General features: G+C 36.7%; 1 protein-coding gene across 2 annotated transcripts in view; it reads right to left on the bottom strand.

The window, feature by feature from the left end:
- LOC103038098 (ribonuclease inhibitor-like) overlaps positions 1-23,968 on the bottom strand; it is a 316,182-nt gene that overhangs the window by 241,375 nt on the left and 50,839 nt on the right. For both annotated transcript variants that reach the window (XM_049463187.1, XM_049463188.1), the window contains exons 3-6: positions 14,866-15,243; positions 14,081-14,353; positions 8,243-8,341; positions 4,545-4,577 (exon numbers count right to left, since the gene is read on the bottom strand). In XM_049463187.1, coding sequence (XP_049319144.1) covers positions 4,545-4,577; positions 8,243-8,341; positions 14,081-14,353; positions 14,866-15,243 — 783 coding nt within the window. The remainder of the gene's footprint in view (positions 1-4,544; positions 4,578-8,242; positions 8,342-14,080; positions 14,354-14,865; positions 15,244-23,968) is intronic.

The following is a 23,968-nucleotide window of genomic DNA, read 5'->3' as shown; positions in this document are numbered from 1 at the left end:
CATCCTGTTGGCTTTATTAATAATTGTTACATGGAGAACATACAAAATAACTGTTATGAAGAAAACAAACATTATAAACTAAATAGAGATTTTTTTAAATCACAATTATAGTGACCATCACAATTAATATTATTATCAAGGTATTGTAAAATTTGCAAGCATGTCAGATTTAACCATCCTAGGAAAGGTAGCAGAAAGTAAGAAGAGGTACATGGTTGAGGAAGAGAGGGAGAAAAATGACAAGAAAAGAGAATTAGATGTGTAACCTTTGTTACTCTGGATTACATATTAGTAATCCTTAAGACAAAGATAAAAAGTAAAAAAGAATTCCAAAAGGGCATGGACAACTCATCCAGGAGGTCACAAAAGAACCCAGAACACCACTTAAAGGACTGCCGGTCTCACTCGCCTCAGTTAAGGTCAGTGTTAATGATTCAATAATAGGAAAGAGACTGGTGAAAAATGGTCTCCATGGGAGAGTTCCAAGGCAAAAAACACTGCTGACACAACAGCCTTTCTCACATTTGCCAAAAAAATCTTGATTTTCAGGTCTTGAAGGTGTGTGTCCCATTACATCTGGTGTAATATTAACACATAATTTCAGAAAAAGAGCATCATACTGAATGTAAAACATGGTGGTGGTAGTGTGATGGCCTGGGGCTGCTTTGCTGCTTCAGGGCCTGGACAACTTGTTATAATAAGTGGAATCAGGAATTCTGCAGTTTACCAGGCAATCCTGTAGGAGAATGACCTGCCATCTGTTTGTGACCTCAAGCTCAGGTGTACTTGGGTTCCGCAGAAGGACAATGACCCAAAGCACACAAACAAGTCCACCTCTTAGTCCAAGTCTGATTGAGATGCTGTGGGTGATCTTAAAAGGCTGTTCATGTTCAGAAACCCTCCAATGTGGCTGAAGTAAAACAATTTTGCAAAGAAGAGTGGGCCAATATTCCTCAACAGAGATGTGAAAGATTCATTATCATTTAACGGTAAAGCTTCAATGCAGTTGTTCACGCCAAGCGTGGCACAACCAAGTTATTAGTTTTAGGGGGCAAACACGTTCACACAGGGCTAGATTGGTTTGGATTGTTTTTCCTGTAATACATAAAATAATAATTTAAATTTTATATTTACTCTTACTTTTGTCTGATTAAGTTTTTTATAGGAAAAATATCCATGTAACAAAAGAGCAAAAAACAAAGCCACAATATTTTTCAAGTCAATGTATTCTTTACAGCCATGTAGCTAAAATTTGTCACTGAAAAATTTGAGCTGTTTTACATTTTAAGATCTGGTTTATTTTCTGTATTTTTTTATATACTGAGGTTAGCAAAGTCTGTTTTAATAATAGCTTTTTTATTCAAAAAGCAGAAAAGGACTGTTAAAGTGAAAAATAATGTTCAGTAGTGTTAAAAAACATGATTTATCTGTTAAAATAAAAATATTTACTTTCACCACATGTAAAAAACATACATTTATGAAATTGTATTGTTTGTTTATTAACTATAAACCACAAAAACACACTGAATAAAATATTGAACAAGGGATACTGTAATACTTAGTATAAAATAAAGATAAAAGATAAAATAATTGGCTATTTGGGAAGAGAAGATGAGATTGGAGAGAACTCTGAGAACTTTGGGCTGAAGTTCAAAAAGTATTTGCTTGTCATAAGAAGGTGGTCCTCTTCTCTAATGTTTCAGGAGGAACAGATAACAGGGCAGAGGAGAAGGGTGGAGGAGGGTTGTGAAAACTTCTCATGATATATACGTGGAGTGCAGGTTATTTATATGATGTTGGATTAGAAAGGGGAGGTTCTCCTCCTCCCAAATTTATTTATTTCATAACGACACTCTTCTTAACCAAAACTGGTTTTAACAGCAAAGATATTACATTACATTACATTTGGCAGACGCTTTTGTCCAAAGCGACTTACAATAGTCAAGTACAATGTAAAATAAGTTTAAAGGTAAAACATCTTTGGATAGGGATAAAAGGAGGTCAAAGGGAAATAATGGTATAGAGGAGTGAAGGAGGGGAAGAAGGAAATGAGGTTAGAAGTAGTTAGTGTGTTAGAGGTATTAAGAGAGTAAGTGCTCTTTGAAGAGCTCTGTCTTCAGGAGTTTCTTAAAGATAGTGAGAGATTCTCCTGATCTGGTAGTGGATATGAACAACCCTCAAAAAAAGAACATAAATAAAGAATAAAATAGAGATAATTCATGCTGACATGCCCCTAACAATTTGTCTCAGCTTAGTTTTTGATGGACAGCAGGGGCGTAGCAGCAAAGTCTGGGCCCTGTATACAATCTCTATGTCAGTAGGCCCCTAGCCATGCCAGTACACGAGGACCGTGAGCAAAAAAAAAAGGAAAAATAGGGGCATTTATTTAAAATAAAAAAGGTTATATTGATGAGTGTTTCTTTTATTCACCACATGCATTAATGGATTTGGCCTACTTGTGCTCAAATACCTAAAACATTTGGCTACATCTAGTTTGTGTACTAACGTTCTGATCCATGACACTCATGCAAATTTTGATTTAAAAACATTTACTCTTGAACAAGAGAACAGGAGACAACTGTACACTCAGAATCGAATCAAATAAGCTACATTACTTTTGTAATGAGAAGGAACAGCACAAATGAACAGAAAAATATTGTTTCAATGTGAAAAAAATAAGGTGTGACTGGTTTCTACTTTTTACATCAAAGGCCTATGTCATCTTATCAATAGAGCTCTCTCTCTCACCAACATACCAATGTAAGGGGAATCGGAGGGGGGAGCTCACCCTTAAATACCTGAACAACGATCTCACCTTGTCTTTGCTCATCTCTAACCTCAGGCTCATCTTCAGAAGAGCCGTCAGGACTGGCTGCTGCTGCTGTGCCACTGTTTGAAACTGGTTAATGTCGATAACTAACATTAGCGGCTCATAATGGTCTTTATACTTACAGCCAAAACAGCCTGTTTGCCAACTAGCTGAGCTGACGACTTCACGTGAGCATTCAAACATCAGCAGCAGCTGTCTGGAGTGGGCTACGCTAACTTTAATTGGACGTTGAATAACGAGCAAACTCGGATCAACTTTGGGAAAGAAAGCAGTCAACAGCTGCTTCTCTTTATTCTGCCTTCTTTCTTTTTCCTTCCTTTCTTTCTTCTTTTGATAACCTGATTTCTGCATTTTGAACATCATGATGCCTCCAGGAGGGGGCCCCCAGAATGTCCAATATGTTGAGAGGACTATGACTAAAGTTCATTCCCTCAGCTGATATTATCAATATATTTGAAATATTAATAAATAAATAAATAAATAAAAATATTAATTATAATATTATTAAATTGGAGGGCCGAATTCATTCGAAATAAAAAAATCACAAAAAAAAAAATCTGGATTCTCATGGGCCCCTCTCCCTACTCGGGCCCTGGGTAGTCAGGTCCACTTTTCCCCCTACTACCACACCCTTGATGGACAGGAAACATATAAAAAAAAAAAGAAACGTATATTTTTGCAGTTACAAGTTATATTTCAAATGGAGAGTTTATAAACGTTTATTATTTTTATACTGAAAAACACAAGGCCAACAGACCAGCACAAACTGCTGAAATGCAAAGAAAAACACCAGCAAAAACAAAACAGCCTATATGGTTTTGTTACAAAAGGTTTTAAAATAAAACACTCTGGGCTGTATTTTAGCGCTCTAAGGGCAAGCCATCAACCGTGCACACTGAAGCCTGATGGAGAGTTTATAAATCTTTGAACAGTTTTATACTGAAAATAATTCGTATTTCACCAACAAAAAATCATTACCACATGTTTCAGCACTACACACATATTTTTAAAGCTTTTAAACTCCATTTTAAAAAAATATTAAACATGCTCTGACAGTATGAGCATCAGCTCATCAAACTGAGCTCACTGTAACAGAATGTTTTGTGTCTCTACTGCATAAAACCTGTTCAGTCATTAGCTCCATTCACTCCCATTCATTTAGGACACAGTATAAATAAATTTGAATTGATTTAATAAATTATAAATAACAAACATTGAACTATAATATGGCACCATGCTAAGATTTAAAACTAAGCAGTGTGCATTTTGTTGTGCTCAACAGATTTATCACCTCTAAACTGTAGTATTTGTTTTTATGTGAGAGGTTTACTGGACATAAAGAGTTCAGCCTGGAGTCAGCAGAGAAGAAAGAGGTAGATTTGATTAGAATATATTTACTTTATTATTTAAAAGTGTGAAAAAGTCATTAATATGAAGCCCCGATTTGGTTGTGGGAAAATTAATTGTTAAAATTTGGTTTTCATGAGCACCACAAGTAATCTGATAAAGAGAATGACACCACAGGAGGAGTGTCTGATGGATTGTGTATATCACTGTGTGCATCATTTAAATAAAGAGAGCTCCAGTACTAACTGGTGTGTTACAAGATTTCATTATGCTGATATTAACCACAACAATTTCAGCAAACTAATAATGATCTGGCTAATTTAGAAAACAGTTAAGAAAATGTAAGAAAAAAACAAGTTCTGTTTACCTTTCCTGATTTCTTCCTGTCTTTTCCTTCTTTCTGTAAACAGAAATGTAACAATAAAAATATGAGCATGGAAACCAGTGTTTATACACAGGCATTCGCTAGTTTACTCCATTATACTTACTTGTTATATTCTTAATGTGTGGGTGTGTGTGTGATGTATGAATTGGACATTGCATATTTTGTGTACAAAAAAGGAATTTAAGTCCTAAAAAAAACACATCATTAGAACAAGTGAGTAACAATCAGGTTTTTTTAAACTGTGAAAATGTGCATAAAAACCTTAAAAAAAACATAACAAATTTGAAAATTCAAATAATTTTTATGGATGAAAAGTTGCTAAAGCCAAACGCAAAAACAGAGTGATGGAAACTTTTTTTGCTGTCAAGTTCACAAACACAACAAACACAAGTCAGGGCAGACCAGGGCAGAGGGGCAGGGGCTGGTCAGCAGTGGATTACCTTAAAAAAAACTTTCTTATTGTTTTAACAGCTGTTCATATTCTTTTTGTAACTTCTTCATAATTATTTACTGCCAACTAATGTCCAGAGTAAAAGATGAGTGATCGTACAGTGATCGTATTTAACTGTGAATAATGAGTAAAAACTAAATTTTTAAATATTTAATGGTCTGAAAGAATAAATGAAATGTAAATAATTAGTTATTACAGCAATTATATCAACATGTTTTTTTAAACAACTACAGTCATATAAAAAAGTTTTTGCACTCCTATTAATCTTAATCATTTTTAGTACTACATATTTGGGTGTTTGCAACAGCCATTTCAGTTTGATATATCTAACTGATGGACACAGTAATATTTCAGGATTGAAATGAGGTTTATTGTACAGAAAATGTGCAATATGCATTAAACCAAAATTTGACCGGTGCAAAAGTATGGGCACCCTTATCATTTTATTGATTTGAATACTCCTAACTACTTTTTACTGACTTACTGAAGCACAAAATTGGTTTGGTAACCTCATTGGGCTTTGAACTTCATAGCCAGGTGTATCCAATCATGAGAAAAGGTATTTAAGGTGGCCAATTGCAAGTTGTTCTGCTATTTGAATCTCCTCTGAAGAGTGGCATCATGGGCTCATCAAAACAACTCTCAAATGATCTAAAAACAAAGATTGTTCAACATAGTTGTTCAGGGGAAGGATACAAAAAGTTGTCTCAGAGATTTAACCTGTCAGTTTCCACTGTGAGGAACATAGTAAGGAAATGGAAGACCACAGGGACAGTTCTTGTTAAGCTCAGAAGTGGCAGGACAAGAAAAATATCAGAAAGGCAGAGAAGAAGAATGGTGAGAACAGTCAAGGACAATTCACAGACCACCTCCAAAGAGCTGCAGATGGTGTCACTCCATCTTGCTGCAGATGGTGTCACTGTGCATCGGTCAACAATACAGCGCACTTTGCACAAGGAGAAGCTGTATGGGAGAGTGATGCGAAAGAAGCCATTTCTGCAAGCATGCCACAAACAGAGGTGCCTGAGGTGTGCTTTTGCACAGTGACACCATCTGCAGCAAGAGAGATAATTAAAAGTAACTATGAACCTTTTTACTCTCTCTCTCAAAAAAAACTATAAGATTAAAAAGCCTCATTTAAATGTGGAAGGAAGGCTGTGTCTGTGTTTTCCCTGTTCAGTTTTTCAGTATTTTTCTTTGTTGGAGGAACAAATTTTTGTTTGTCCTTTTTCCCTTTCTCCTGATAAAGCCAGCTTCTCCCTGGCATCCTTTGTTCTTTGTGGGCTTTTCTTATGGAGGAGGCCGTAGGAGGGCAACAACCCAGCAGCAGGACCGCTACCTACTCCTTTGTGCAAGAAGGAACAGGAGGAGCAGTGCAAGGCCTGAATCTAATTCAGCTGGAACAGCATGTCTCGCTCCATCCTCCAACACCACACTGCACCACAGACTGTCCAGGAGTTACTGATGCTTTAATCCAGGTCTGGGAGGAGATTCCTCAGGAGAACATGCACCTCCTCATCAGGAGCATGCCCAGGAGTTGTAGGGAGGTCATACACACTACTGAGCCTCATTTTAACTTGTCTTGAGGAATTTCCACTGAAGTTGGATCAGTCTGTCATTTGATTTTCCACTTTAATTTTGAGGATGATTCCAAATCCAGACATCCATGGGATTATAAAATTGATTTACATGAATTACATGTTATTAATGTTAATATAATTTTTTTTCTCAACGCATTCCACTATGTAATAAATACTGGAATATTTTATTCATTGTAATCTATGATGTGTTATTTTAGTATTCCCTTAATTTTTTTGACCAACATTTTCTAGGTTGCTCACCCAGTTAGGAGGCTGTGCTGTGAACCAGAAGACCTGGGTTCAATTCCCTTTCTGGGTGAGCTCTTACAATCGATTGGATTTGCCCAGTCAATAAAGTCAGTCAAGGCTAAACTTGATTTGACCCCTTCACATCTGGTGAGTTTTGATAGGACGTCTGATTATGCTGTTCGCTGGACTCGGTGTGGAATGTTCTTCAGAACTTGATCGACTGGGATCTGGGAGGGTATGAGCCAGAGGATCTAACCAGAGGAGTTTTATTCCTGCTTCACACTTGCTGGATCTTGGCTTGGTCGTTGACATTCATCAACATCATCCTAATAAGTCAGCTCCACATCCTAGGGGTTATCCTTTGAGCTGATCTCCCAGTTTGTCCAGAGCTTATTGTGGCAGCCGTCCAAGGGGCTGCCCCAAGAAGTCCAGTTAGTGGGGCACCTGGAGATGTTGAGGGTCATCATGTGTAGTCCGTCAGCCTACATGGGCTTTTTTTTGTCAAACCTGATACTTAATATGAAGTCCAAAACTCTGACTTTACCCTTCCCGTTATGGGCAAACTTCACTTCACTTTCCAACATGCATCTGACATTATGAATCATTAAATGACTTATTTTCTCCTGTGTTTTGTTAGTTAGGGAGGGAGGGAAGATTTATGTATTTTGTTCTGTTTATTATTGTTAGTTTAGTTTTAAAAATTTAGTTAGTTTGGGTTGCTTTTTATGTTAGGCTTCTTATACCTGAAGAAAATGCTACTTTGAATTCAAAATTGATTCAAAATTAATTTCTGTGGTCAGTACTTTTTTGGTCTGGACATGAAATGAGTGAGCGAGTCTCGTCTTAGCTTCTGTTACTGGTCTGTTTTTCCAGGCCATAACATCTGCTTTTCCCATTTTACCACTGACATACTGAGCATTCTCATTCTGTTTTTATTCCTCTGTATGACCAATTTTTTTCTCTTTGCTCTGTTTGGTCTGTGTTTATCTTTTTTTTGGTACTCTATTGTTCGACACTATTTTGGCTCGTAATTTGGTTCTGATATTTTGCATGTCTCTATTTGGTTTTGACCCTCCGCTGTATTAAGACTGCACTCTCTGTTTTTGACCTTTGTATTAAGTATCACAAGCATCTGACTCCCATCTGAACTGTTACCCTTTCACCGTGGTTTACTAAATGTGTATTTTACTATATTACTCCAGGAGAATAAAAAGGTCCTAATGAAATAAAGGAACAGATATTCAGGTGTGGAAATTTTACAGAAACAGATCATGTGACAGAGTTGTACACAAGAAGTGATCTCAGCAGTGTGCATTTTAAGACATGTAAATCTATTCAAGGAAAAGAGAGATGTTGTAAAATGTGTTGCAGGCATCCACTAACAGAGAGAGATAGCTTACCGTTACAGATGTAAAAAACGACTCCAGGCAGGACACCCACAAGTAAAAGTACACCAATGGTAATTCCAACAATTTTCCCAGCTTCACTGGGTACATGCTCTGAAACACAATCAAAACATTCAGTTACAATTCTGCTTCCAGTCACGGATTTCTACAAGACCTAAAGCGTGTTTTTCCTCACCAATACTGATACTGCTTATCAGTTCTAGAATAAGTTAAAACAGTTTAAACTGCTTATGGACTGACTGAAAAACAGTTTAAACTGAATATTTCTTTAATCAATTTGTTCAATTTCTGATTAATCAATTTCTGATTAATGGATAATCTGGTAGAAAAAAATGCATCTATAGCTGTCAATATTAATAATATTACATTTATTATGTATATAATCAAAAAAATAACAAAATGACCTTATACTTATTCTTTCAATCAAAACACCTGATCTGCTAAAACCAAAATGGCTTTATAAAGACAAGATTAACAGATACACATTGCTTATGCTAATGCATGCATTAAGCAAACATAAATACAAAAACACTCAACAAGTAGGGCTGTGAGGGTTACCATCATCACCATTTTTTATTTGTTTATAAAATGGATAATCCCTGCTCTGAGAACATGTTTTTTTTTACTGAACAGAGGTAATTAACGGTGGAATAAACTGAAACACAAGCAGACTATATTGAAAGGGTTTATTAAAGTAATTAAATAATTGCATTGATACATTGAAATCAGAGCGGGTGTGGGTTATCATGGTGAAATCATGATGAAGAGTGGGTTTATTCTGTTTCGCATTGTACACTACCTCTCCTTGGTCTCACTTCTTCATGGTAGTGTTAATAAAGATAGCCGCTGAGTGTATGTCTAGTTTGTGAGCCATATACTTCCTTACCAAATCCTTTTTTTTGGCATTTGTGCTATTTAATACATTAGGACCTACTTCTCATGGCAGGGTCCTATCTTACACCCTGCACAGGACACAAGCTTATTGCTATTTTACACATCATCAGCAGTCTATTTTCATGCCTTGAACCTGTCTTGTTAACACAGCAAAAACAATTGCGTTTGTATTTTTTGCGTCTTTACTATAGCAAAGACACACAGACACCCTAAATCAAGCTGCATGGTGCACGGTTTACGGCTCGCCTATTGATCACTAAAATAGGGCCCCAAGTATATCAGGGTCTTGTTCACATGTGATTAATAAGTGTTCCAGTAATTTTGTTTTTGAGCAGTGTACAATAATTATAATACGATACCCCCTGATGTTTTCACACAGTATTTCATTTTTTGTGTAACTGTTTTGTATATTTTAAGTTAGAATATTTTACAAATTATTGCAAAAAATAGAAATACATTCTACATGATGTGAACAATGAACGTAAAGAAATCAGGAAATTTCAGCTGTAGATGCTTTTATATCTATGATCAGTTATAAATGTTATGCATCATTGTTATCTGTTCAAACCAACAACTGAACTACAGATTAGTTATATATATAAGGTAAGGGGGACGAGAGAGAGAACGAAGAGAAGTGCAGAATGAACGCTCTGGTACTGAATGGCCAGGGTTGCAGGTTTATGGTTGCAGTGAGTGTTCCTCCTTCTCCACACCATCATAAACTGGCTGTTTTTGGGCTGTTTAAATGAGCGAAATCTGTTTAGAATGATGTTAATGAACACTACAACACTGATGGAGTGCAGACCTATTATTTAATAAAAATGTGTAAGAACAGCTAAACACAGCGCTGCCTGACTATAACAACTAGTGATTTTTTTAAACAGTGTGATTTGTTACTTCAGGTTATAATAATTTTGAATGTTTCATTATAGTTTCATTTTATTTTGTTTACACCTTTTTGACGTCCAATTCAGTTAGTTTTAATTGGTTTTAGAGTGAGTTTGCTAAGTTTTATTAGTTTTTACACATCACATCAGAGAGATCAATCTGAGAAACACATAAATTGTGATTATCATGTCAGAGCTTTATATAAAAAAAAATAGCATTAAAAACATATGCCATATGTTCAGGCAGAGAATCTAAGCTCTAATATTGATGTATCAAAACCAGCCGATATCGTGGCCCAAGAACCGCGATACGAACCGAACCGTGGGCACACTGTAACCGTTGCGTCCCTAGAGACCAGTAAAACTTATTAACTGTACTGACTGTACAGTTGATGCTTTTTTGCACAGCTCCTGGGCTGGAGTTTACTCTTTCTGTGAACGAAAACAGCTGAAATTTTCCCTAATTTTCATTTATCACAACAGTGATCCCTGATAGTCCCTGACAGAACTAGTGGGAATGCTCAGATCCACTCTGGCTATTAATATAGCTAGTTACCTGTTACTTAAGGCAGAAAAATATGAGATTGACCTAAATTAAGTTGTTAATATTTCTTTGGGTTAAAATAATAGGAAAATAAATAAATACAATACTATAAATACATATTAAATAGGAAAACTTATTTCTTCTGTAAAAACGTCAAATGTCAAGTTGTCCCAAAAATTAGTCATCTAGAGTGTTAAACAGGAATGCAACTACAGAGCAAATGCTTATTTAACTGCACCCATCTATATTCTTTGTACTTTGTGAATTTCATGTTTAGGACCTACAACCTTTGCTTGTGTATTTGCTTAATCTGTAGCTCTTGTTAGTTGATAGACTCTACATTAAAATATTACTACTGGAATACTGCTGAGTTTTTTATCAGTAGTCAAGATCTGTCTTTACATTCTCTTGTGTTGGGTGAAGACCTACATTTGTGATTTGAGCCTGTGCTGAATCAAGAATTCAGTAGAACTACTGTTCTGTCTACATCTGCCAATGTGCTTAGAACATTTATAAAGGACATAGACTTTTTGGTCTAAAGCCAGAGCCTGCTTCTTTGTATTCTCAAGTACACCATACCTTTACACACACAGACTATTATCTTGTTGACAATAGAATAATTTACTCTGTAACCTCCAGTGCATATAACACTGTTCTTTAGCTTCTATAATTATGACCCTTTGTTTCACAGGAGAAGATGCTGGTCATGTCCCATAGTATCATTATAGCACCCATTCTCCCCCTGAGATCTCTGCATCTAAGTTGTTTACGTAACTTTAAAAATGTTTATTAGAGGAGTTATCATTTCATTTTAAAATTTAAAATAAACTTGACAAACATATTGATTTATTGATTTAATAAACAGCATTGCTAAATTAGACAAAGATTATACAGTGTCCCATTCTGAAAATATTCATAAACATCATTTGATTACACCAGCACATTTTGATATCCTGATGTTTGACCAAGCAACTGAGTTACTATTTAAAAGTGTCATTTCTCTAGAAACAATTTAGTACTTGCTCTTTTTAAAGTACAATAGGTCAGTTTAAGTTGTATGAGCTGCTGCATGTGAAATTGTTCTTCTACCTACACTGCCTGCATTAGCCAACTAAAAAACAAAAACAAACTAAATCAAGTGAATCAGGAAAAGCCCCGGACTGACGTCAACCCGTAAATTAGGATTCAAGGCTTCGCCCAGCTTGGCTTGCAACCACCCACTGCAGATCCCATCACAATGCTGTTAGCCAATCAGGGGCGAGAAGTTTGCATGTCATTAATATATTTATGAGTAAGAGCTGAAATCCAGTTGTTCTTCCCCACACACTGCTCTACCGAACGAAAATACTAAAATTGGTGAAATAACAATTAAATAATCCTGTAAAAACAAATATTACATTTAAATAATAATATAGCTTTCTGTACACAACTAAATCTAAAGATAAACTTTAATATCTTGAGAGACTCATATTAGCTAAAAAACTTTAGAGGATATATATTAAGATACGAGTTATATGCAAATCAGCAAATACCCTGGCCTAGATGGATACCCAGTGGAATATATGTATATATATATATATATATATATATATATATATATATATATATATATATATATATATATATATATATATATATATACATATAATTTTATTTTTTGATTAATTAGCATCCATTTATTTTATTGAATATGTTTAATAAATCATTGGAATTCCAAATGCAAAAACCTAAGACACTGAGTAGAATGGCCCTGTCTGAGTGTGTTTGAAGTGTGAAAGCTTTATCTTCAAAAACGGCATCTTTGGTCACACTGTGGCATGCACATAAACCAATCATAACACACCATTCTTTACTTCCCCTCCCCTTTTTTACAATCGCACAGGGGAAGAGTTGGTCCCAAAACAAATGTCGACATCAGTAATGTTGACCTGGTTTGTATTTTCCCAAGCTTCCCAAGCAACAGAAACAAGTACAGTTGCCACACGTCCCGTATATTACTGAATCATCCTTTATTTGGCAACTAAATTTTGCATCCTGTGTTTAACCAATATGGCCATTTAAAAAACAAATTATACTAAAGTATTAACAGATAATGAATAAATTAATACATTTGTAATTTTTTATTATTTATTATATATACATTTTTTAGATTAAAACTGTTTCTAGAGCCTTCTGTGTATTTTGTGTCAAAATGTTTATATTTTTGTATATAAATATATACCGATTAATAAAAATATAAAATAAAATACAAAAAATGTTAATTATTTATTTTACTTAAATATATATCAAATTTATAATTATATAATTAGGTTTTGATTTCACAGAATTGGATCTCTGGTGGGTGTCCCTTATTTTTATTTCTGAAATGTGGCATCCCTACAAACATTGGTGATTTAAAGGATTTGCACAGAAGTGTTGGACGGCAACACAACAAAGCTGTATAACCAGTTGAGGCGATGGTCTCAAACAATACGCTAAAAGTTAAGTACGTAACCAAAAGATAAGCTAAACCACAGCTAGCAGAAGCTAACACTACAACTGGACCAAAACAAATAAAGCTAACACGAGCATTTGAGAGAGGCACTCCATATGAAAAAACGAGTAAACGATGGAGAGAAGTAACAGAAGCAATAACTCTTTACCTGGTAAATCATATGGTTCCTTCTAATACAGTGGAAAATGAGGCCTTCCAAAGTCTTGTCAACATTGTTGACTCATGGCAAAAGTTACTCAGCTATAAATATGGTTCAAACATCAACATTCCACGGATGTGCTTAGAATGTCATGCAAAGATGAAAAACAAAGTTCACAACTTTTTTTTAAGCAAGTGTGTGCAGCATTATTGCTTTATTAATAAAATAAATTAAATGTCATGTTCTAGCTTTCTCTTATTCACATCATTTATGATTTAAAATAAGCCAAACTATCGCAAACTCTTCTTTAACACTTCAATTTCCACATAAACCACAAACGCCCCACAAAACCCACAAAAGCTCTGCAGCCCACAGAGTGCAAATAACATAGGGAGTGCAGTTCTGGAGTAAAGTTAGTTTCATGTTTGAGGTTGAATTTAATTATATGTCACCTACAAGTAGCCACTGTCGTCTTCATCTGCAGTAATGCCCAGAACTTTTCTGTAAATGTAGTATTTGTGAGGCTATTTTGATTGTGTGTGTGTGTGTGTGTGTGTGTGTGAGTGTGTGTGTGTGTGTGTGTGTGTGACCAGTTCTTTGACAGGAGGTCAAGGAGCAATGGAGATGCACATGTGTGATTCTACATCAGGATGTGTATATATATGATATAAGATATGATATCAAATATTGTATTATATATTAGAAATTATACAGTTTGGTTGTGGTAAAACTACACTACTAGATTGTATAAAAATAATAAACTTTCAAACAAATTCACAAAGATACAAAAACAAACATTTGTCATTTATCAAAATGTGCTTATACATCTACTTACACTATATCAATGAGTGTGTAGAAGTGTGGAGTAACTCACCAAACAGGGATTGAGCATCGATCCATCCCTCCTTCACATGAACTCTCTGTGTCACTGAGCAGTAGTATGAGTCAATTTTCTCTACTGTGATTCTGCTTTTCACATTAAAGAGATCAGCGACTGCCTGAGTTTCTGTTTCTGCAGTCAGATTAACTCCTTTACTGTTCCTCCACTGAAGCTCAGGTTCAGGACGCCAGCCTTTAGATTCACACAGTAAACTGAACTTTCCTGATTCATATTTCTCCATAGTGATCACTGGTTCACTTCCCACAGCTGTGAAGAAAATAATCAAAACATCCAAGAGTGTGGTATTAATTACTTTTATATAAATATTTATTAAAACTGTAATTAGTACTTCAAGCCTTGTTCACACATATCTGTATATTTCTGAATAGTTTTTCTTGCTGTGTTTAAACAACTAATCTGGACACCTCAATCTCACACGTAGATATATAGACTTTTGCTATGTTACTGTTTAAAACACCAGAGTGTCTGCATCGACTAGACACTGCTGATTACACAGAAAAGTGGAATTATGCTAGAAAATTCAGTGTTTTCTATTTGTGCTGAAAACAATTATTGCATTACATCTCAAAGCTTGCACATGTAACATTCAGTGTGTTTTTAAAAGCTGTGTTTTGCACGTTCACATGAGAATCATGCTCTCCCCACATTTTCAGTGACTTATAACTTCGTATTTGTGTAATCAGGAAGCTGAAACACAGAGAAAGACTTTCAGATATGTGTGAACACGACCTGAAACACATCTCAACTGAAATGTTTACCTTCAACTGAGAGTTTAAAAGTTTTAGAATCCTCCCAGATCTTAGAGTCAACTCTGCATGTGTATTCTCCTTCATCAGAAACCCGAATGTTGGAGAGTTTCAGTGAGGCGTTTCCATTCTTCAGCTGCTCTTTAAACACAGCGGTTCTTCCTCTGTAAGAAGGATTCTGATCTGTGTTTAGATTTTTATGATTCCCGTAGAGATGAACCAGTGAATCTCTCAGGTCTGATCTGGACCAAGTAACGTTCATATCCACAGTGTTCACCATGATGTTTTGACTATGTAGCTCTCGTACAGAACACGACAGAACGACATCAGAACCAGAAACACTGAAAACAGGAGCTTCTGGACCCACCACCTCAAACTTCCCTGTAAACTCTGTAAACAAAACCAACAGAACCTTTAATTAAAACACACACACACCACATATAATCTACACAAACACACACACACCACATGTAATCTACACACACACTCACCACATATAATCTACACAAACACACACACACACACACACACACCACATATAATCTACATACACACACACACCACATATAATCTACACAAACACACACACACACCACATGTAATCTACACACACACTCACCACATATAATCTACACAAACACACACACACACACACCACATATAATCTACATACACACACACCACATATAATCTACACAAACACACACACACACACACCACATATAATCTACACACACACTCACCACATATAATCTACACAAACACACACACACACCACATATAATCTACATACACACACACACACACCACATATAATCTACACACACACTCACCACATATAATCTACACACACACACACTCACCACATATAATCTACACAAACACACACACACACACCACATATAATCTACATACACACACACACACCACATATAATCTACACAAACACACACACACACCACATGTAATCTACACACACACTCACCACATATAATCTACACAAACACACACACACACACCACATATAATCTACATACACACACACCACATATAATCTACACAAACACACACACACACCACATATAATCTACACACACACTCACCACATATAATCTACACAAACACACACACACACACACCACATATAATCTACATACACACACACACACCACATATAATCTACACACACACTCACCACATATAATCTACACAAACACACACACACTCACCACATATAATCTACACAAACACACACACACACACCACATATAATCTACATACACACACACACACACCACATATAATCTACACAAACACACACACACACCACATGTAATCTACACACACACTCACCACATATAATCTACACAAACACACACATACACACCACATATAATCTACATACACACACACACCACATATAATCTACACAAACACACACACACACACACCACATATAATCTACACACACACTCACCACATCTACACACACACACACACCACATATAATCTACATACACAAACACACACACACACACACACCACATATAATCTACACACACACTCACCACATATAATCTACACAAACACACACACACACACCACATATAATCTACATACACACACACACACACCACATATAATCTACACAAACACACACACACACACCACATGTAATCTACACACACACTCACCACATATAATCTACACAAACACACACACACACACACCACATATAATCTACATACACACACACACACAAACACCACATATAATCTACACACACAACATACACACCACATATAATCTACACAAACACACACACACACATACCACATATAATCTACACACACACTCACCACATATAATCTACACAAACACACACACACACACACCACATATAATCTACATACACACACACACACACACCACATATAATCTACACAAACACACACACACACACCACATGTAATCTACACACACACTCACCACATATAATCTACACAAACACACACACACACACACCACATATAATCTACATACACACACACACACAAACACCACATATAATCTACACACACAACATACACACCACATATAATCTACACAAACACACACACACACAGACCACATATAATCTACATACACACACACACACACACCACATATAATCTACACACTCACCACATATAATCTACACACACAACACATATAATCCACACACACACACCACATATAATCCACACACACACATACCACATATAATCCACACACACACACCACCAATAATCTACACACACACCACATATAATCCACACACACACACCATATATAATCTACACACACCACATATAATCCACACACACCACATATAATCTACACACACACAAACACATACCACATATAATCCACACACACACACCATATATAATCTACACACACCACATATAATCCACGCACACACACACACACACACCACATATAATCTACACACACACACACACACACACCACATATAATCTACACACACACCATATATAATCTACACACACACCACATATAATAAACTCACACACACCACATATAATCTACACACACCACATATAATCTACACACACACACACACACACACACACCACATATAATCTACACACACCACATATAATCTACACACACACTACATATAATCTACACACACATACCATATATAATCTCCTCACACACAACATATAATCTACACGCACCACCTATAATCCACACACACCACATATAATCTACACACTCACCACATATAATCTACACACACACACCACATATAATCTACACACACACACCTCATATAATCTACACACACACACCACATATAATCTACACACTCACCACATATAATCTACACACACACACCACATATAATCTACACACACACACCTCATATAATCTACACACACCCACCACATATAATCTACACACACCCACCACATATAATCTACACACACACCACATACAATCTACACACACACCACATATAATCCACACACACCACATATAATCTACACACACACCACATATAATCTACACACACCACATATAATCTACACACACACACATCACACACACGCATCACCTTCAATTAAATCTCTCAAAGACTGAACTTCTGGTTATACCAGCAAAACCATCTTTTCAACACAACCTCTCTATAAACATCGACTCTCTCTCTCTCTCACCAACAAAGGTTGCTAGGAACCTGGGTGTTCTGGTTGATGACCAACTCTCCTTCACGCACCATGTGGCCTCAGTTGCTCGGTCCTGCCGCTTTGCGCTCTATAACATCCGAAAAATTAGACCGTTCTTGACGCAACAGGCCACCCAACTCCTGGTGCAAGCAGTCGTCATCTCACGCCTCGACTACTGCAATGCCCTGCTAACTGGCCTCCCGGCCTGTGTAGTAAAACCACTCCAGATGATCCAGAACGCAGCAGCACGTCTGGTCTTCAACCAGCCAAAACGGGCACATGTCACCCCGCTGCTCATTGAGCTCCATTGGCTACCAGTTGATGCTCGCATCAAATTCAAAGCTCTTACAATCGCCTACAAGGTGATGACAGAACAGGCTCCTTCCTACCTGCACTCGCTCCTGAAGACTTACGCTACCTCCCGGCCGCTGCGCTCCTCCAATGAACGTCGCCTCGCTTTGCCAAACACTCACACAAAGCAATCCAGACTGTTCTCATACAGAGTTCCCCAATGGTGGAACAAACTACCTTCCACTACCAGATCAGGAGAATCTCTCGCTATCTTTAATAAACTCCTGAAGACAGAGCTCTTCAAAGAGCACTTACTCTCTTAACACCTCTAACACACTAACTACTTCTAACCTCATTTCCTTTTTCCCTCCTTCACTCCCCTATCCTATTATTCCCCTTTGACCTCCTTTAGGCCCTATCCAAAGATGTTTTACCTTTAAACTTATTTTACATTGTACTTGACTATTGTAAGTCGCTTTGGACAAAAGTGTCTGCCAAATGTAATGTAATGTAATGTAATAATACACACACACACACACACCACATATAATCTACACACACACTACATATAATCTACACACACATACCACATATAATCTCCTCACACACACCACAGATAATCTACACACACACTACATATAATCTACACACACATACCACATGTAATCTACACACACATACCACATATAATCTCCTCACACACACCACAGATAATCTACTCACACTCACTACATATAATCTACACACTCACCACATATAATCTACACACACACTACATATAATCTACACACATACCACATATAATCTCCTCACAAAAAACACATCATCTACTCACACACACCACATATAATCTACACACACACACCACATATAATCTCCTCACACACACCACAGATAATCTACTCACACACACCACATATAATCTACACACACTACATATAATCTACACACACATACCACATATAATCTCCTCACACACACCACAGATAATCTACACACACACACCACATATAATCTACACACACACTACATATAATCTACACACACATACCACATATAATCTACACACACACTACATATAATCTACACACACATACCACATATAATCTCCTCACACACACCACAGATAATCTACACACACACTACATATAATCTACACACACATACCACATATAATCTACACACACATACCACATATAATCTACTCACACTCACTACATATAATCTACACACTCACCACATATAATCTACACACACACTACATATAATCTACACACATACCACATATAATCTCCTCACAAAAACCACATCATCTACTCACACACACACCCATGGGCGTGGTAGTGGGGGGAAAAGTGGACCTGACTACCCAGGGCCCGAGTAGGGAGAGGGGCCCATGAAAATCCTGATTTTTTTTTTCGCTCACTTTCCTTTGTTTACTGGCATGGATAGGGGCCCATTAACATAGAGGGTGTACAGGGCCCAGAATTTGCTGCTACGCCCCTGCACACACCACATATAATCTACACACACACACCACATATAATCTCCTCACACACACCACAGATAATCTACTCAGACACACCACATATAATCTACACACACTACATATAATCTACACACACATACCACATGTAATCTACACACACATACCACATATAATCTCCTCACACACACCACAGATAATCTACTCACACTCACTACATATAATCTACACACTCACCACATATAATCTACACACACACCACATATAATCTACACACACACACCACAGATAATCTACTCACACACACTACATATAATCTCCTCACACACACCACAGATAATCTACTCACACACACTACATATAATCTCCTCACACAAACCACATCATCTACTCACACACACACCATATATAATCTACACACACACACCACATATAATCTCCTCACACACACCACAGATAATCTACTCACACACACTACATATAATCTACACACATTCCACATATAACCTACACACACATACCACATATAATCTCCTGAAACACCATATATAATCCACACACACCACATATAATCTACACACACACACTACATATAATCTACACACACACACTACATATAATCTACACACTCACCACATATAATCTACACACACCACAAATAATCTACACACACACCACATATAATCTACACACACATCACATATATCTACACACACACCACATATAATCCACACACACCACATATAATCTACACACACACCACATATAATCTACACACACACTACATATAATCTACACACACCACAAATAATCTACACACACACCACATATAATCTACACACACATCACATATCTACACACACACCACATATAATCCACACACACCACATATAATCTACACACACACCACATATAATCTACACACACACTACATATAATCTACACACTCAACACATATAATCTACACAATACACACCATATATAATCTACACACACTACATATAATTTACACACACTACATATAATCTACACACACATACCACATATAATCTACACACACCACATATAATCTACACACACCACATATAATCTACACACACGCTACATATAATCTACACACACATACCATATATAATCTCCTCACACACACAACATATAATCTACACGCACCACCTATAATCCACACACCACATATAATCTACACACAAACACACCATATATAATCTACACACACCACATATAATAAACACACACACACCACATATAATCTACACACACCACATATAATCTACACACACACACACCACATATAATCTACACACACAACACATATAATCTACACACACACTACATATAATCTACACACACATACCATATATAATCTCCTCACACACACAACATATAATCTACACGCACCACCTATAATCCACACACCACATATAATCTACACACACACCACATATAATATAAACACACATAACACATATAATTTACTCACACACACCACATATAATCTACACACTCACCACATATAATCTACACACACACACCACATATAATCTACACAAACACAACTCATATAATCTACACACACACCACATATAATCTACACACACACCACATATAATCTACACACACACCACATATAATCCACACACACACCACATATAATCTACACACACACCACATATAATCTACACACACACCACATATAATCTACACACACACTACATATAATCTACACACTCAACACATATAATCTACACAATACACACTAGGGGTGTCACGATCTCGATATTTTATCGAAATCGAATCGAAATGAGGTCACGGTCTGAGTATCGAAGTCAAAAAGAGGATCGACGATCCCTCCCGCAGCGCGCTACGCAAATGGCGCGGCACCAACACAGCGCATCCTATTCATTTAAATAGAGAGAGCCACTGCATGAGCGCAGTCGGCGGGAGTGTGATCACTGTTTTTTATCTGTCCAACGGGGGAGGGGGGGCGGGGGTTGGGCGCGCAGGTTTTGTATCTGTATCTAACGGAGGGGTGGGTGCGCGCAGGTGAGAGCGTGTGAACTCGCTGAAATGCGTGTGTCAGTGTGACTTGAGAACACTGACTATAGATCACAGTGAGGTGGATTAAAAATCTTAAACTTATAATTGACTACACCTGTTGCTTTCCATTGAATTAAAAAAACATCTTTCTCTCAGATAAAGTAAACACAAGCGTGTTTCTGACTAAAATAAAAGCTTTTCATGAGAGATATAAGTTATGTGTAAATATTTATAAGACAATACCTGACAAAATCTGTTTTAATGACGTTAATAAACATCACTGTGACAGCGCTAGTCACAGTTTCACCACATCACTTATCTAACCAGCCTGTACTGATTTCTGCCCCCAATAATGCTTTCAATAACCTCTAATAGCCTTTAATAGTCTTCAGTAGCCTTTAAAAGACTTACCTGGCGGCCGTGGTGTGTCCACTAAACTCCGTAGTTATAAACATCCTGAGGTTAGCAGCGCGCTAACTGACCTGTTTATAATGTAATCCGAGCAGTGCCTCCGTGTCGGCTGTTCTAACCTGCTGCTGTTAGCTGCTTGGGCTGAAAGATGAACTGTAGTGAGCTGTATTATCCGGTTAGTGGGGTTAAAACCTTTATTTGTTTACAGAAACAGTAAAAACGGACTGGCTGAGCTCTGTAGCCCGTGGCTGGGCTGTACTGAAGTAGTGACTGAGTGAAGAGAGTGGGGCTTGTGCTGCTGCTGCTAGTGGTTGGATGAAGAACTGCAGCTCCATCCACACACAGCTCTGATAAACTGCTTGTTTTAATAGTGCACACTGTTGCTACCAAAAAAAGTCACTAGATGGCATTACCATATATATCTTAATAAATAATAATAATAATATTTATAATATTTATAATAATAATAATAATAATAAATATATTATTTAAATTTTATGAGGCATAAAATAATAACAAGAAAAAAAAACAAGAAAATCGAGAATCGAATCGAATCGTGACCCTCAAATCGAAAATGAAATCGAATCGAGGATTTAGAGAATCGTGACACCCCTAATACACACCATATATAATCTACACACACACCACATATAATCTACACACACCAGATATAATTTACACACACTACATATAATTTACACACACTACATATAATCTACACACACATACCACATATAATCTCCTCACACACACCACATATAATCTAATCACACACACTACATATAATCTACACACTCACCACATATAATCTACACACACACACCACATATAATCTACACACACACCACATATAATCTACTCACACACCACATATAATCTACACACACACCACATATAATCTACTCACACCCACCACATAATCTACACACACACACCACATGTAATCTACACACACCACATATAATCTACTCAAACACACCACATAATCTACACACACACCACATATAATCTACATATACACACCACATATAATCTACACACCCCACATATAATCTACACACACTACATATAATCTACACACACAACACATATAATCTACACACACACCAAATATAATCTACACACACATCACATATAATCTACACACACACTACATATAATCTACACAATACACACCATATATAATCTACACACACACACACACACCACATATAATCTACACACACACCACATATAATCTACACACACACCACATATTATCTACACACACACCACATATAATCTACACACACTACATATAATCTACACACACACACCACATATAATCCACACACACCACATATAATCTACACACACACTACATATAATCTACACACTCAACACATATAATCTACACAATACACACCATATATAATCTACACACACACACCACATATAATCTACACACACACACTACATATAATTTGCTCACACACCACATATAATCTACACACACACCACATATAATCTACACACACTACATATAATCTACACACACCACATATAATCTACACACACACTACATATAATCTACACACTCAACACATATAATCTACACAATACACACCATATATAATCTACACACACACCACATATAATC

This window comes from Astyanax mexicanus, chromosome 13 (assembly GCF_023375975.1).
Source record: "Astyanax mexicanus isolate ESR-SI-001 chromosome 13, AstMex3_surface, whole genome shotgun sequence".
Taxonomy (NCBI): domain Eukaryota; kingdom Metazoa; phylum Chordata; class Actinopteri; order Characiformes; family Acestrorhamphidae; genus Astyanax; species Astyanax mexicanus.
The sequence above is the reverse complement of the archived record's forward strand: the minus strand, read 5'-3'. Positions and strand labels throughout refer to the sequence as shown.